This window comes from Varanus komodoensis, unplaced genomic scaffold, assembly GCF_004798865.1.
Source record: "Varanus komodoensis strain SLA01 unplaced genomic scaffold, ASM479886v1 scaffold14_1, whole genome shotgun sequence".
Lineage (NCBI taxonomy): Eukaryota > Metazoa > Chordata > Lepidosauria > Squamata > Varanidae > Varanus > Varanus komodoensis.
The window spans coordinates 25920517-25936946 of NW_025335438.1; the positions used below are offsets into that span (position 1 = coordinate 25920517).

At 45.5% G+C, this 16430-nt stretch overlaps 1 protein-coding gene across 2 annotated transcripts in view; it reads right to left on the reverse strand.

The window, feature by feature from the left end:
* Window positions 1-14303, reverse strand: part of GATA6 (GATA binding protein 6) — a 39136-nt gene extending 24833 nt beyond the window's left edge. The window contains exons 1-2 of one of the 2 annotated variants that reach the window (XM_044424071.1): window positions 14056-14303; window positions 11457-12451 (exon numbers count right to left, since the gene is read on the reverse strand). In XM_044424071.1, the coding sequence (XP_044280006.1) occupies window positions 11457-12378 (922 nt within the window). In that variant the 5' untranslated portion in view covers window positions 12379-12451; window positions 14056-14303. Of the gene's footprint in view, window positions 1-11456; window positions 12452-12941; window positions 13070-14055 lie in introns of those variants that run through there. The other variant, XM_044424072.1, reaches the window with a different exon arrangement.
* Between the last annotated feature and the right edge of the window lie 2127 nt (window positions 14304-16430).

The following is a 16430-nucleotide window of genomic DNA, read 5'->3' on the forward strand; positions in this document are numbered from 1 at the left end:
CAGGGAATGGGGGCAAGTTCACCATTTGCCCACAGCTGGATGCTGCCTGGAAATCTTGAGCCAGCCTTTAAAGCAGAAACTCGCAGGCTGCCCTGCCCGCTCCCGTCATTGCTCCAAAGTCCAGCACACTCCCCCTGCCTGCAGCTGCTGTTGTCCAAGCCATAGTCAAATATATTGCCTATCAGTCAATCAAGGGAATGGAAGACTTGTGGGGTGGGAGTAAAAGAGGGCAGGAGCGCTCTAATCCTCCTGTCCATTGCCTCCACTGAAATGGGGCTAGCGATTCTTTCATTATGGTTTATTGAATGTGTGCATAAACACATTCTTCTGAGGCAACAGCAGGCGTGGGAGGAGATAGGCCAACAGTGTTCAAAGCCCCATAAAAAATAAAAGCTCTTGCAAGATTCTTCCTGGCCTCCTCAACCTTTGTATGCACACAATGGTTCCTGTCTTCCCTGTTCCAAATATTTTTTATTATATGGACATTTCTTACTCACACTCTAGTCCCTGATTTTAGTGGGACTTGTTCTTGGCTGGGGAGCCAATCTTGACAGGTTCCTGGAGAATTACTGAACTGAATTAATGTGAAAGAGGATCCTGCAGGATTTCCTTTAAACCCAAGCCAAAAGAATGGAGGCAACAAACTTTCCAAAAGGGAAAGGTTCTATTCGAGGCAATTCCTGGTTGATTGAAAACTGTAACCATAACCACATTCTCTGCAGATATACAGAGGTGAGAACAGGCACCCTGGGTCAGAAAATATGTGTAGATGGATAGATTCAGATGTCTACAATGAACTCAGAGGGATATACTTCCAATGATACATGCACCGTATGATTCTGTTCAATTTTACTCAGAAGTAAGCCCTATTGAATTCAGTAGCTCTGACTCCCAAGCTAAGTCCGTATATAAGGGCAGCCTTCGGCAATGTAGACTAAACTGGGAGTAAAGCTGCTGGATATTCTTTAATTTTCTTTGGAATAAACTTGCCTAGAATGGAGTGTTTGAGTTACGCTTCTCTTGAATTCCTTGCAATCAAGCCTCAGTTGGGGGGGCTCTATTATATACTTCTCAAGACTTAACTTGGAAGTAAGTTCCATTGAAATCCTTTGCTAAATATAGAATCAGGATGCATGTTTCCATTTAAATCAATGGTTCTGTTCTGAAGGAGCAAATACACATAGTTTCGATATGGGTGCAAATTCTGCAGCAACATCCACCTATTTGTTTTTTTTATTTATTTTATTTATTTTTCGATTTATATCCTGACTTTTTCCTACAAAGGGCTCAAGGCAGCTTACATCATTCTCCTCCTCCATCTTATCCCCACAACAACCACCCTGTGAGGTACATTGGGCTGAGAGTCTGTGACTGGCCCAAAGTCACCCAGTTGGCTCCATGGCTGAGCGGGGACTAGAACCTGGATCGTCTGAGTCCCAGTCCCATGCTCTTAACCACTACACCACACTGGCTCTCCAGTGAAGGGGCTTACCCTAGAGAACTTCCTGAACAATCATATCTGGGACTCAGATCCACTGATATCAAGATGACCAACTTTTGATTGGAACACTAATTCAATCTCCACAGAAGTTCTTCAGAGCTAGCTCTTTGAAATACAAAGAGAAAATACAAAGAAAAGCCTGCTGAAGTCTTTGGGCTTTACTTCTGCTCTATAATTCTGTGTGTCCCTTGGAGCACAGTTGGCTTTACTTCTGTGTAAACACTGTGCAGGATCAGCTGGTGATACTGGGTATGATAGTGGAGTCTAATTTATAAACTGGACAACGGCAGAGCGACTAAAAAATGAAAGAAGGCATTTGTGGCTTGGTCTTCTTCATTTGTCTATTGACCTTACATCAGTTGCCATTAAAAAATTAGTCTGCTACCCAGTGCCCGTTTACATAGAAGTAACTCCCATTAACCCAATTGGACATACTTCTGAGTAGCCATAGATAGGACTGCGCTGTTAATCCTGGAGGAAGCAGGGGAGTGTAATTCCAAGTAAATGGCTGGCCCTTGGTTGTTTTTGAAATGTGACACAAGCAAGCCACAGAATGTGAGTTTCCTGAAACATACTGAGTAAGCCTGCCTCTGAGCACAGCCAAGTTTTACTGTAAGAATTCTCAAAGCACTGCAGAACATAGAGGCAAGGATACAACACCTCAGAACAAATAATATACGATTCTCTTTCTACTATCGGCACAGAGGAATTTTCCATGTTTTCCACTCTTTCTCTGCATCAATGACCCTAAACCAAGTGGTGAATAGAGAAGCACATTTGAGAACACACACCCATCTTCTATTCACGGATAAAGCATCTTGTGCCTAGCTAAAGATAGGAGAGGACTGTGTTTGTTTTCCATTCCACAACTGAAATCCACAGGACTGTTTCCCTGGGGAAGCCTCCCCAACAAAGCAAATGCTCTCCAGATTGTGGGACTACAACAACCACCATCCCCAACCAGGGTTTTCTGGGGCTAACAGGGATGTAGTCATTCTACCATTCTAGTCTCATATGTCTGGAGAGCTCTGGGTTAAAGAAGGCCGCCCCAGGGAAACAACCCTGTTCATGTCAATGCCAGATTATTACGCAGCACTCTGGAAAATGGGTCCGGCCACAATGCTTACTCAGGAGTAATACCCATGGAACTGAAGGGGACTGACTTTTGAATGGCTGCCAAGAGTTCCATCTCCCATCAATTGTGTTCCCTGCCATTATAGCATGCTCCAACAGTGACTGCTGCTACCTCCTATGCACCTGACACACCAGAAAGTGAAAGGGATCTCATAAGTAGCAGGAAGCCTTTGTCATTCGTGTTCGGAAATGGGGCCTTGAAAACCTGGTGCCAGAAAAAGGCACCTTCCACCTTTCCCTTCTTCTTTTCAAAAGTGTTTTGTCTTTAGGAAAAGGCCAACATTGAACATGCAAATCATAGCATGCTGGAGACCCAGCCTGGAACATAAACTGTGATTTTAAATACCTCCTTGGCAGTGGATAGAGCTCTCCAACACAAGCTACTAGGAAAGCAGTCTTCCCCAACTGACTGACTGCCAGGAATGTTGGACTCCAGTGCCCATCAACCCCAGTAAGCATGGAAGGACACCAGGTTGAGGAAAGTGATACATGTGTGAGATTTTCAAGGGCACTGGAGAAAAGATTTTATTTTTCTTCTCATTGTTAAAACACAACAACCTCTCTGTTTTCCAGGGTTTTACAATAAGACGTCTCACCTCCCCATTATATGTAGAATAGATGAAATTGCATTTTAATAGATCTATATTTGGTTTGTTCTCACAACAGGGTTGCAAGGTAGACCACTGTTTTTCCCATTTTGTATATGGGAGAACTCAAGCCACTGAAAGAATCTATTGCAAAAATTCCAGGTTCTACCCAAAATATTCAGCTTTCAATTAACTGGGCAAGCATTAAAAGCAGACAATTTTAAATACTGGGGGATGAGGGGGGGAATTGATAGGAACTACAAATTAATGTATACTCAATTATAATTGTGTTATTTGGAAACATAACGTTTGCATCCATATTTGTTAGGAAATCTAAAAATGTATTCATTCATTTAATTTAGAGAATTCAGTCACTGCATTTTTAAAAACGGTATTTCATTTTTTTTTAATTAAGAGACAATTTCTTCTAAGAAATGCTTATCCATTTTCTTAACAGTTAAGGTAGACTTCTGGGTTTCAAAGGGCAGCTGTTAACTATGATTCAGAATAATGATCAGATGAATGCACCTCACTTTGTGAGCAAATTTCAAGTTCACAATTTATGCACATCTTTTGTTCTCACTTAAGGTCCTTCTATCTGAAAATATATCTAAAATTATTTATAGTCTGCATTTAATGCATTTTACAATTAATTATTTGGGCTAAGGTCTGGTCTTTCAACATCTCTAAGCTGGTGTCTGTTTTGATACATGTTATTTGGGTGGCTGTTCTTACATGGTACAGTAGTGTTTATTTTAATCACTCGCTTGATAGATGGCTTAAAAATTACATCAGTGAAATGGCTGGTACCCCAATCTAAACAGATTAAAAAAGAACGTAATGTAGAAGTAAGCGCACAAGGTCACAACCCAGAAGAATTGCAATTAGTTGACAACAAATGATATTAAACCATTTCTCCAAAGCGTGCCTTGGTGTATTTTTTTTTAAAATATCCAATTATCCATTTCCTTGCAAGAAGAGCTTACAGAATGTTAAACTCTTTTTCTCAAACACTTAGGTTTCCCTGCAACCTTCAGTTACACAGGAAGTTGCCTTATGCTATCCAGGGCATCAGACTACTATTGTTTATCTATGCTGACTGGAAGCAGCTCTCCAGGGTTTCAGGTAGGGTTTTCCCAGCTCTAAAATATCTTTCTGCACCATTCGAAACTCTTTCTACATCAGAAAATTAGGAAAACAGAAACATTTCCCCATTCTTCAGATTCATCCTAATCCCATCAAGTGTGAGCACAAAGCTAGTGCTGAGGCAAGTATGCATTAAGAATCATGTTCACGTTTGCATAGCAATGTTCCTCACTCTAATCTATCTGGATGCCTCTTTGAAAACACATCCCTTTCTAAGTACTTAGTGGATCAAACCAAGACTGTTCTATTTTATTCCTTTTTATTTTGCATTAAGCATTTCAGTACACATGTTTATTGATGGTAATGTCCAAAAGACATTATTAAGCAGGAAAACTAAAGTGCATCTTATTCTTGGATCCTATAATAATAATAATAATAATAATAATAATAATAATAATAATAAGCACAGAAATGGCTGTTAGTGTTGGTTATAATTTTGTTTCCCCAGAAAGGAGTTCATATAGAAGTATTTTATGCAGAAAATATAATCCAAAGATTACTGTTTGGTTGCAAGGGATACTTATGAAGTCTCCCCAGAATGTTAGAAGTAGAATCAAGTGTGCCTTGTCCAACAGAACATGGGTTGGACATAGTTCTGCTTTCACTACTGCTCCACAGTATTTATACATTTAAGTGTCCAAAAGAGCCTCACAGGAAACCTTCCAAGTAGGGCACAGCTATATCAATATTAAAGATAGGAAGAGAGTAGGTATGAAATAGTTAACTTGAGGCCACTGAGTAAGTTCGTGGCTCCTAAAGATTGGATTCAGGGGGTCCTCAGTTCATCCTGGCAGCCAGCATCCTATGCCAGCTACAGAAGCAGCCCTGCCTGCCACTTTCACACAACTCAATACTTGGTTCCTGGGACTGGGGCCCTTATATGAGAGATCAGGATGCGAGGGCAGATCTATGAATTTCATCGAATTTCATCGGCAAACAGCCGACTTAGATATTCTTTGGGATATGCACATTTTATTTATAGATTTTATTGTAAGCCATCCAGAGATAAAAGTGATGGACAGCCTAGAAATATCCTAAATAAATAAATAAAATAAAATGTTCTCAGAAGGGAGTAAGTACTGCTAAAAACACCTTGAGATAGCTAGTGTTTTTAAGTACATGTCATAGAGTTATAAGAGTCATGGGAGGAAAAAACAAAATAACAAAAGACATAATGTGAATAACATACCACAGGTTCTTTGGAATTTTCTGTGCACTGAAAGCACAAGATAATAACACTGTGTTTGATAAAGGGTATGGCGGCTGAGAACACTATTGGACACACAGATGATACTAAACACACTAAGGAGGCAATCCTATGCATGTTTGAACATAAATTAGCCCAACGACTCTAAGCAGGCTGGAGTTGTAAGACCTATTTCAGTCTAAACATGCCAAGCATTCTGTCTTAAAGGTCACCACTGGATCAATTTGGAATAATCCAATTTAGAATGCAAGTTATCATATTTGGGACACTCACTTTTTAAACCCCAGCTGGGACATCCTTCTGGGTATGCTCATACTCAACACAGTACATTAAATTACAATCCATTAGTTTAGAATAGTCTGTAATGGTGGCAAGTATTACAAGTGTAGTTATGCTGATACAAGTGAGTCAATGGACTATTTTCAGTTCAAGATATTATGAACCTTTTGGAGAAAAGAAATGAAATACAAATGGAAATTTGGTTTAGGCAACATTTTATAACCAAATTCAGAATTATTTATAGCTGATGTTTGTAAAATTTGTCAACACTAGAGGTAGCATAATATATTGATCTCAAAAAGTAGCCTTTTCAGACATTTTCTCCCTGAAGCATCCTCTAACAGAACTGCTTTAGTTAAGATACTTGAAGTAATTCCAACTGCATGTAAAGAAACCTACTTCCAAGAAAAGTTAGGCAGGATTGTACTGCATTAATTCAGCCAGTGTGGCCTAAATTATTTCTGAAAAGCAGTATGAGAGAGTTCTACATGTACTGAAATAAATTAATTTCATCAAACTTTCCAAAGCTGTTATTTTGGAAAAACAACCTGGGAGCCTTTTTAGAACAATTGAGTGCAGAGAAACTGTAATGTTTGTTTTAAAGGCTTACTTAATCAGTCTGCTAAAAAACAAGTAGTTAACTCACTGAACTTTAACCAGCTAACAGCTTTCGAGTTTTGAAAGGTAGGTCTCCCAATTGTGGAAGACCTAATTAAGACACATTGTCCTTGTCCTATTCCTTCTTTCTCAAAGAATCATTGGCTATATAGCCCCATCCTTAAGGAAAACCTCAGAGTTTACCTAGCGTAAAATTCTTTTAGGCATCAAGCCTCATGAAGCCCAGCCATTTGACAGCACAAGCAGGCAATCAGGCCATCGATAAGGTTAAGTTGGTCACAGTCCTTTGGGAAAAACAACATTGAAAATGATCAGGGAAATAAATCAAGGATTTCTGGCTTCTCTGAAAAGCACCCTGGCAAACAGGCTCTTATAAAGACTTACACTGAACAAATGGGAAGGGTTTTTTTTTCCACGTTTAACTGTCCCCTAGGCTGTTTTGTGACACTTCTTCAAACTTTCTTGCAAGCAGCATATTGATCATGTTGCAGTTCTATCTTTTTAACAATCCCTGTGGCTTATAAGTAGGTGATTTTCATTGGCATCCATGGAGCATGGGGTCCCACCCCTAAAAGGCAGGCTAGAAATAATTTTAAGTAAACAAAGCACTGTCTTCCAAAGGAATGTGCTTTGGGTCAGGACATTTGGCAGAACTATGTTCTGCCATGGATGGGGAGATTCAGAAGGGCCAGAGGGGCATTGCTCCCCTCTCCCTCTCCCTCTCTCTCTTCCTGGTGACCTAGATTAGGACACTGGAGGATCTGACAGTACCATCCTGTGCATATTTACTCAGAGGTAAGTGCCATTTTCTACCCTGTCTCAGTACGTATGTGGCCTAAGTACTAGAGTTTCATATCAAAGACATGGAGTCATTAACTCTAAAAAGAGTGGTGTTACTCCTGGTGATGTCTGAGAACAATTTGGTCATGTGTATTATTATTATTAACAATAACACAGGAAAATCTTCATAGCAAATAACCTTAAATATGCACTGCTTTTTGCAATTAAAGCTGAAACCCTATGTCTATTTACCTGGAAGTAAGCCCTATTTGACGCAATGAAACTTATGTCTGAGTTCAGGCACTTTAAATAGAAACATTTAAACTCTGCCAGCCCATAGGAAAATGTCCCTTTGCTTGTTTGATGCATAGCAATATGAGACATCCATTTCCCCACCATTAAAACTAGTTCTAAAATCACCATTTTGTTAATCGTGGAATGTATTTCCACTGAAAATGTAATTGGTGTCCACTCTCTCTGCATTCAGGAAAAGATTAATTACCTTTTACACGCACACCTTTCTAAATTGTTCTTTTTTAATGTTTAATTCGATTTTGCAGGGGTACATGACCTCATGTTTAAGAAAGGCAGTACAGAAATGCCTTAAAAATAAATGAATCAATAAGTAAGGCATTTGAAAGCACTTTCCTGTCTCCTGCAGAGTCACAAGTTTCTTGTTACTGTCTGCGGTAATACATAGTATCATCTATGGCAGTAGCAATATATTTTACAATAGGAGGCAATCCTAGAAGAAATCTTTCCACCGAAAAAGGAAGGAATATAATTTTTAAAATTCTCCCTCATTCTTTTAAAAGACCATTAAAATATTTTTCAGGGAAGAAGGGGAAAAATATTTTTAAATGTACTAAGAAAAAACAGTAAGATTTTATTTACAGATTGCTTTGAAAAGAAATGGATTTTTGTTTTTGAAAACATACTGTCACTCAAATTAAATTCTTACTTCTATGTATAAGTGCACATCAGACAATTCTGCAGTTCCTAAATTCATTTCCTAAATACTTTCGTATATCTGGAATGGCAGCTTTACTTTAAAGATTAACTAATTCTGCTTAAAAAAATTGTGGGAGTCAAGTGTTGTACCCAAGAATTCTCTTATTTAAGTCCCATTCATTTCAGTGGTTCTGCTCTAAGAAGAACAAGGATACAATCCCATGGGAGCACATGCTATCTTCTTTCTGTTCTTCCCCTTTTCTCTAGGTAAATCCAAAACATGATTACTTAGATTCATGTCCTATTAAAATCACCCATTTTTTTCTTACAAGGAAATAAAAATATTCTACTCTCAATCCTAAAATATTTAATGGTAAAAGAATGGCTTTAGATCAGTAGAGAATGAAAAAATAAAACACCACATATTTATGTTGCACAATACATATTGCCAATAAGCTTTAGCTTGTATATGGCCACAAGATTTCTTTTCAAAGAAAAAGTGAATCTAGCTCCAAAGACAGCTGGAGAAATTCAATTAAATTCTCTCTCTAGAAATTTTATGAAACTTTTTTCAAGTATCTCATTTAAATTATTTCTAAAATGAATTAAAAGAATTGACTGTTTTGAACTTGGACCTTTTTGTTGTTATTTATATAGCTTGAATCTCAATTACTTTTTCTTTATCAGCATTTCTTTAATAAAAGAAATTATAAGAATCCTACTATGTTGTTTATCAACAGCAGGAAAAGCTAAATTCTTTTTTGAGCAATGATAGTAGTAATAGTATTTAAAAATAGACCTTTCATACACTGAGGTGTGTGATTTTCAAATGCAGAAGTCAAAGCCGAGAAGATAGTTGGTATATCCACTAAAATGTCCCAAATTTTAATGCCCTTTAGAGCAGTCAGTGGTGCCACTGACTACTTGGGAATAAAGAAAACTTTGAAAAGTTACCAGATGGCTATTCAGTCTCCCATTCTTGATTAGCAAACTAAGATGCACGTCTATTCTAACCCTAATACCACTCATTGAAATAATATTCTGCATAGATTTGCCTAGGCTGAAGCCCCAAAATTCCAGTTTCCAGTGTCTTGATTGACATGTTCTACCCTAAGCGTAATTACCCAGAAGTGATCCCCACTGCGTATAATGGGACTCAGTCCCTAGTAAATGTGTTTTGGGATTGCTGCATTGGATGGTTATTTATAAGAAATGAAATAAAAACTAGTGCATTTTAATATCTCCTTTGAGCTACTGAAAAAGAAAAGTAAGATTGCACCAGTGACCGAGCCATCTGACTCAATGGGGTGCCATGGCATGGCTCACACAGGTCTCTTTGCAGCACAAAGACGGAACACTGCCAACCCATCGATTCCTGATCTTGGACGGGCAGCTGGCAACCTCCGAAATGCAGCGGCCCTCCGCAACCTTCCCCGCTGCACCCTCAAGCCAGAGCAGTGCTCGCGAAGCTCGTCACGCCGCCGACCCGGCCCTGCCCGCGGGCCCTTCCTCGCCCTTCGCGCAAATGGCGCGTTACGCGCAAAGGCGCGTGACCAGAGCGCCAGCGCAGCCTCCACGGGGAAAGGCGCCGCTTCTCTCCGCACGGACAATGGGAGGAAAGGCGCTTAACCCTTTCCCTCCTCCATGCCCACTCGTCCTAGCCACTCGTCCAACCCACGGAGGGACGGATGCCGAGGTGATGTTGCATTATGTGTGTGTATCCTCTCCTCCCAGGAGTTAAACTAATTTGTTAAAACAATGCTGGCTTTCCCGGAAAGGTCTTCCATTTTGCAAACATCAGACCCCTAGGTGCTTTGGTGGGGCGGATGAGGTGTGGAGGTCTTCCAACCACCCCTTTAGACTGAGGCCGAAAGGCAAGCCAACTCTATTCCCATCCAAAGTCAAGAAAAAGGGATTCGAATTTGCCATTCCATACATATAAGTGGCACGATCCAGCTGATCGTACAAAGGCTTCTGGAGACACAGTGGATTGGATCCAGACCTTGCAGTAGGCCTATTAAGTCAGCCCTTGCTTTCAGTATAGTTAAGGACTCAACCTTACAGGATATTTAGACAGAAAAAAGTCCCGCAACTTCCATCATTCTCAGCTGACTGGGGAATGCTGAGAACTGTAGGACTTGTTTACGTGCGTAGATTACAGACTTAGTTCTGGTTCTCCCTCCTGGCTTCAGATTGACAATTGCCTTGTAAGGAGAGGGTGCCGATCCAGCATTGCAGCTACTACTGAAAGGCAGTGTGGTGTAATGGTTAAGAGTGTGGGACTGGGACTCAGGAGAACTGAATTCTAGTTTCTGCTCAGCCATGGAGCAAACTGGGTACCTTTGGGCTAGTCACAGACTCTCAACCCAGTCTACCTCACAGGGTTGTTGTTGTGGTGCGAAGACTTACAACAGGAAAAAGATGTAAGCCATGAGTTCATTGAAAGGAAAAGGTGGGATTTAACTCTAATAAAATAAAGTAAAATAAAATAAAATAAAAACATGAGGGATGGGGATAGAGAGCAACTTAAGAGGCAGAAATGATGCCAGTGGCAGAAAATGGTGCCACCTCTTTCCATATAGCTCACCAACAAATTCGTTATTATTTCAATTCCTATTTGTTCTCAACAGCAGTTTGGAAGTGTTCATGGCATCCACCCCTCCACTTGAATAAAAACTGCCCTTAAGAACTATTGCTAGGATTGCACAAGAAGCCAAAGACTGACCACAACCCACGGAAATGTTCCCCAGTCCCAAGTTTCTTGACATGAAGCAGAAAATGTGAATTTGCGATGATGACTGTGTGGACTAGGACCATTCCTTTCCCAAGCAATTGCTCCAGAAACCTTTACTGAAATACAAATTTATAGCAGCACTTTTCAAGGTTGCCCACTCTTCTCTCCATTACCCTACGATTCTTAGTGATCCTTTTCCCATGGCCACTGCAATGCAATTCCATCTGTTGTTAGCTAGAAGATTAATAACAGTATATAATTATAACAGAGTATTATAGATTAGTTCTAATAATAAAGCTGATATTGGTTTTTAATCCAATATCCACTCCACTGTTTCCCTCTCTCTTTCCTGCTCCTAATTCCCCATGTAGTTGCAATTCATCTGTACTTCTTTGATTAAGCTCAGGGGTTCTCCCTCACAACAAAGGATCTTTCACAGTGCAACTCAGAATTGGGGACTGCGGCTCTGCCCCAGCTGATCGCCAAACCAACTAGCTGCTGCACCACCTGTGCTCTTACCTGCGCTGGAGGGCCGCACAGCGAGGGGAGCGGCTCGGCTGGGCAGGCAGTGCAGCATGGAGTTGTCGAAGGGGCTGGCCCACCCCGGGGTGCTGAACTGGGCGCCCACATAAGGCCCATAGTAGGATCCATTCAGAGACCGGAATTGCTCGCGGGGGTTGTAGGTGGTGGGCTCGCGGGAGGCGCCGTTGGTCACCGGTGGACTACTAGCTGGGTAGGCAAAGCGGCCAGAAGCTGGGTGGGCGCACCCGCCGCTGGGGGCACCATAAGAGGATGATGGGCTTTCAGGGCCTGCCTGTGGGGGCCAAGCCGATGGTCCTCCACCCTGACCAGCGCCTGCAGGACTCTGAAGGTAGGGGGACAGCATGGAGCCCACACGGGTGGTGGGCACATAGACAGGCGATCCAGCCGACTGCACGAAGCTGCCGCCGCCGCTGCCAGGAGACGAGCCATCGTAGGCACTGCCCTGAAGGCCTTGTGGGTGGTGGTGGGTGTGCGGGTGGTGGGCGTGCGGGTGGGGGTACATGTCCTCGACAGATGGTGGGGGAGGCTGGGCAGGATCCGGGCTCAGCTTGGCTGAGGCACGGCTGGACCAGATGAGCTTGTTGGTCTGATCCAGGTCCGCAAAGAGCAGCAAGTCCTCCCAGTTGGGCAAGCTGGACGGAGCTGCAGCCAAGGACACGAAAGGGCCCAGCAAAGCCCGGCCCTCGGTGAGGCCCAGCGGCTGCTGCGAAGGCTGCAGCACTCCTCCGGGCTCCTGCTTGAAGGTCCTGTTCGCGCAGGTGTTGCCGCTCGGGGAGCAGTCCGACGACGAGGAGGGTGATGGTGACGGACCAGGCAGCTCCCTGGGTACCAAGGAGCACAGCGAGTCGTGGGATGCGCAGCGCTTCAGCAGGCACCAGCCACCCTCAGCCAGGGCCATCCAGCCCTGCGGCGGGGTGCTCAGCGTCGGCCTGGCCTCGCTGCTGCTCCGGGGCCTCCTTCAAAGCTGGCCTCTAGAAGGAGAGAAAGGGGAAGGTGAATTAGCAACCGTCAGCAGCCCCTGGGACCTCGGTCCTGACCCACCTACCAATTTGCAGAGATGTGTAAACATGCCACTAGAACGAGTGCCCCTGGGCACGTGCAGAGAGCTACTGCCTTCCCATGGAGTAACCGCAGAGAGCATGCCCAAGATACAACCAACCTACATGACTTCCAAACCTCTCTGTACCCCAAGACGTCTCCTTTAAGAAATTCTCGGTTTGTCCCCAAAGGGTTTCTGATGCCTACAGCGGGGTCAGCGTGCTCACGCCGGAACAGCCGGGCCGACGCCAGCGGCACAACATCGCCGGCGCTCCCCTTTTACGACAGGAAAAGGAAATCTGAGGAAGCCGCTTCCTATCTTTCGACTCTCCCGACCAGATCCCATTTTCCCGCAGCCTCTGTGACCCCATCTATAAAGTGGGGCGACTGAGAGCTCCACGAAGAAAGAAAACAAACACACACCCAAGGGAAGAGAGAGGAAGACGGAGACCCAAGCCCTCTACATGATAAGCGCGGCGCCTCATTGGAAAGCTTGGCCGCAGTCCCCGCGCCACCGTCCCACCTCTTGGGAGTGCGCCGCTTCCACGCCTGCCCGAGCGCAGCCCGGCGCGTCCTTGCGCCTCCTCCGGGGACTTGCTCTCCACCCGCGAGGGAGCGAAGCAGAGCGGGGCGTGGACTCGGACGGGCCCCGCTCGGGCCACCCCCCGCCCCACGCGCACTCGCTCGCTCGCTCGGGTTCTGCCAGTGAGTCACTGGATTTCGTCCCAGAATGAAAACAATCAGTAATGCAATTAACAGGAGCGGGGGTCGCGGGGAGAAGTGGCGCGGCAGAGCCGCCAAGAGCGCAGTGGCGCAGCCCCCAGGGGTGCAGGGATGGCTGAGCGCAGCCCGGAGGGTTTGCGGCGAGGGGACTGCGATCCTGGCTCGCGATCCCGCGCGGCTGTCGCGTGCGCCGGCGGCCGAGAGCGTCGCTGCCAAAGGGGAAGCCGTGGAGCATGGGGGGGGGGGAGGCGGTGCCAGTCCGCGCCAAGTTGCGCCTGCTTCCCTTGCCTCCCTGCTCTCTCCGCCTCCCTCCAGCCTGCCAAGGTTGACCCAGCCCGTTCCAGGCCCCGGAGCGCCACGGCACACCTTAGAAATGGCACCCATCCACCATCAACACAGTGCGCAGCTCCTGGTGGCCGCTACTGACCTCCGCCGCCCTCCTCGACCTCTCGGGGGACTCATTCCCGCACCGGGACTGCCAGTTCCTGAGGCTGCGGAACGTGCGTGTGTTGGAGTCGGTAGAAAACAGCGAAGAGATCTTCTCCCTCCCCGCCCCCAGCCGCCGCCCTGCCTCTCGCCAAGTAGCCGACATCGGCATGGAGGAGCCACGCTCAGGCTGAGACGAGCGGCCACGTCGTTCCCTCCCACCTCGGCGCCCAAACGCCACGGCGAGAGGCACCGAACTCGTCTCCCTCTGTCGTGAGGAGAGATAAGTGGCCGATAAGAGCCCGGCGGCGGAGATAAGGCGGCTGTCCCGAGGAAGATGCTGGCGGGCGGCCACCGGCGAAGCACCCACCCCGCGCCCCGGTCGCACCTTTCGCGGGGATCGGGGTCCCTCCTCCGTGTCCGGCGGGCTGCGATCGGGCCGATCCAGGGAGCGAAGTGAGCTGCGCGACGGCGGCCGCTCCTGCGAGCAGCCGATGGAGATATGAAAGGGGAGAGGAGGCGCCTCTAGCAGCCCGGCCGGAAAAGTGCAGCCAGCGAGTCCTTGATTGGGTTCAGGGAGAGCCCTGAGCAAATATCGGAGCGCGAGAGAGCGCTCTTGACGGGGGTGCCCGTCCCAGCGCCAGGCCCTGCCCTGGAAGACAAGACGGCGCTGGGAGGAGAGGTAATGCCCCCGCCGGTGGAGGGGAGGGGGGAGGGGGAGGGAGGAGACAACCCGACCCCCCTCCGTAAGCCAATTAGGTGTGCAGAGAAGGCGCTTAAGCTGGCCAGTGCCAACAATCCCCCCCCCAAAAACCACCCCCGACAGCACACAAAAGCTGTGAATAAAAATGCGCGACACAATTCTTATTTTGCCATCGACGAAGCTAGTTGAAACTATTCCATCTTCCCTTTTAGGAAAGAATGTTTGATCTTTTTCAAGAACAAACAAAACAAAAAAACTCTTCTATGTTCAAAGACCTTCTGTTATCTGTGATACTTTTAGTTAATCAATTTCTAATTTTCTTTTTAAAACTTCAATATCATGGATGAAGCAGTGGATTTTTCTTCATTTGCTCTTCCATTAAGATGATCAAACATAATTTCTGATTCCTTTTTAAGGGGTTTAAAAATATTCTTTTCCCTTCGTTTCCGGGGTACTTCATATGTAATTGGACTATATATTTTCCCATGGCAAATTTGTGGAGTTTCTGCCACGCTTCGGGGGCAGGGGTGCAAGCTGAAGGACCCAGAGACACTATAAACTATATTCTCAAACGAGGCGTCCAGATTTCTCAAACGAAGCCCCCCTTCGCTGACTTTCTCTCTCCCTTTTCCCTCGTCTCTCCCTTCTCTCTTATCTTAACTGCATACAGACTGATATGGTACTTAGCAGGAAAGTGACTGGAAATTAAAATCACTTCTTCCCTCCAAGGTTATCAACTACATATCTGTCATCATCAGTTTGTACAGAAACCGAAAGATCTTGTTCTTGGGGCTGAACGAAGCTCATCCTGCTCGAAGGAACTCGCAGAAATTGTCCTTCCGACATACACAGGGCAAAACTACGAGAGCAGGCAGCTGGGGATGCGGGGAAGGGGGGGAGAGCGAGAGAGAGCGAGAGAGCGCTGCGTTGTTAGTCCTTCCCAGGAAGGTGAGTGAAGCTACAAATACACCTTGGTATAAAAAACACCTTGCTAGGTATAAATATTAATCACATTCCAGTATAAATTTCAGGGATATAGAGCTTGAAAAATACACTGAAACATACTACTTGCCTCATACGTTCCCTGTGTGTGTACTGCATGATACATACAAATTTAGTAGTGTGTGTGACACGTACGCACGCGTGCGCACAGATAAACCATGCAAGGTTACACACGTCTCCTCAGAAGGAAGTCCCATTGAGCGCATGGCGCCTTACTTCCAGGTAAATGTGGGTAAGACTGCAGCCACAAAAAAATAAGCCCGGATGATTTCAGTGCAACTTCCTTCCGATGACATCGAGGGGGGAAAAGGGGTTCCTTTCTGGAGATGGCAGATGGAATAGTATCGAGGCACAAATAGCGTCAGTCTAGTAAAAGGTGATTCAGACGACTAGCCTACAGGGGTGCGCGGCTAGTCCGCGCGAGGGAGGTGTTCAGATAACAAAATCGCGAAAGGGAGCCAGGATATTTTTATCGCCTTCATGTACTAACAGCATTTCTAAAGCTGCAAGCGTTCTGCTAACCCATCCTCCGGCGTCCAGGCCTCACAACTTCACTCCCTAAACGCATTTCTGCGGTGCGCCTCGTATTCACACCCGGAGAGCTCGGGAAGTCCCGTCGCGTCTGGAGCGCAGCGTTCCTTTGGTCGGCTCTTTTTGAACTGGGCGACGTGGACAGAAACCTGCAAGCATCGCTGCAGTCGTGCGAGCAAGGGAACCCGCGGGTGAAAAGCCCAGATCCAAGACCGATGGGCTCTGCTTTTCCGATCCAGCTTCCCCGTTTCGACGAAAATCTAAATGATTTCCTGAATAAATAAGCTTGGTAGTCTTCGGGAAACGGGGGCGTTTTGCTTGATTGAAATAAGAATAAACTACGCAATCCTATACAGTCTACTCAAAAGTAAACCGGTGGAGTTCAGTGGGCCGTTTGTCAGGTAGGTGCATAGGACTGCCGCTGAGGCAGCCCCATGCACCGTCGCCTCGAAGTGAGCCTCGTCGAATTCAGTGGAGGTCACTTCTGAGCAGCCGCGCACTGGATTGCGCAGCGCAGCACTGCTGGG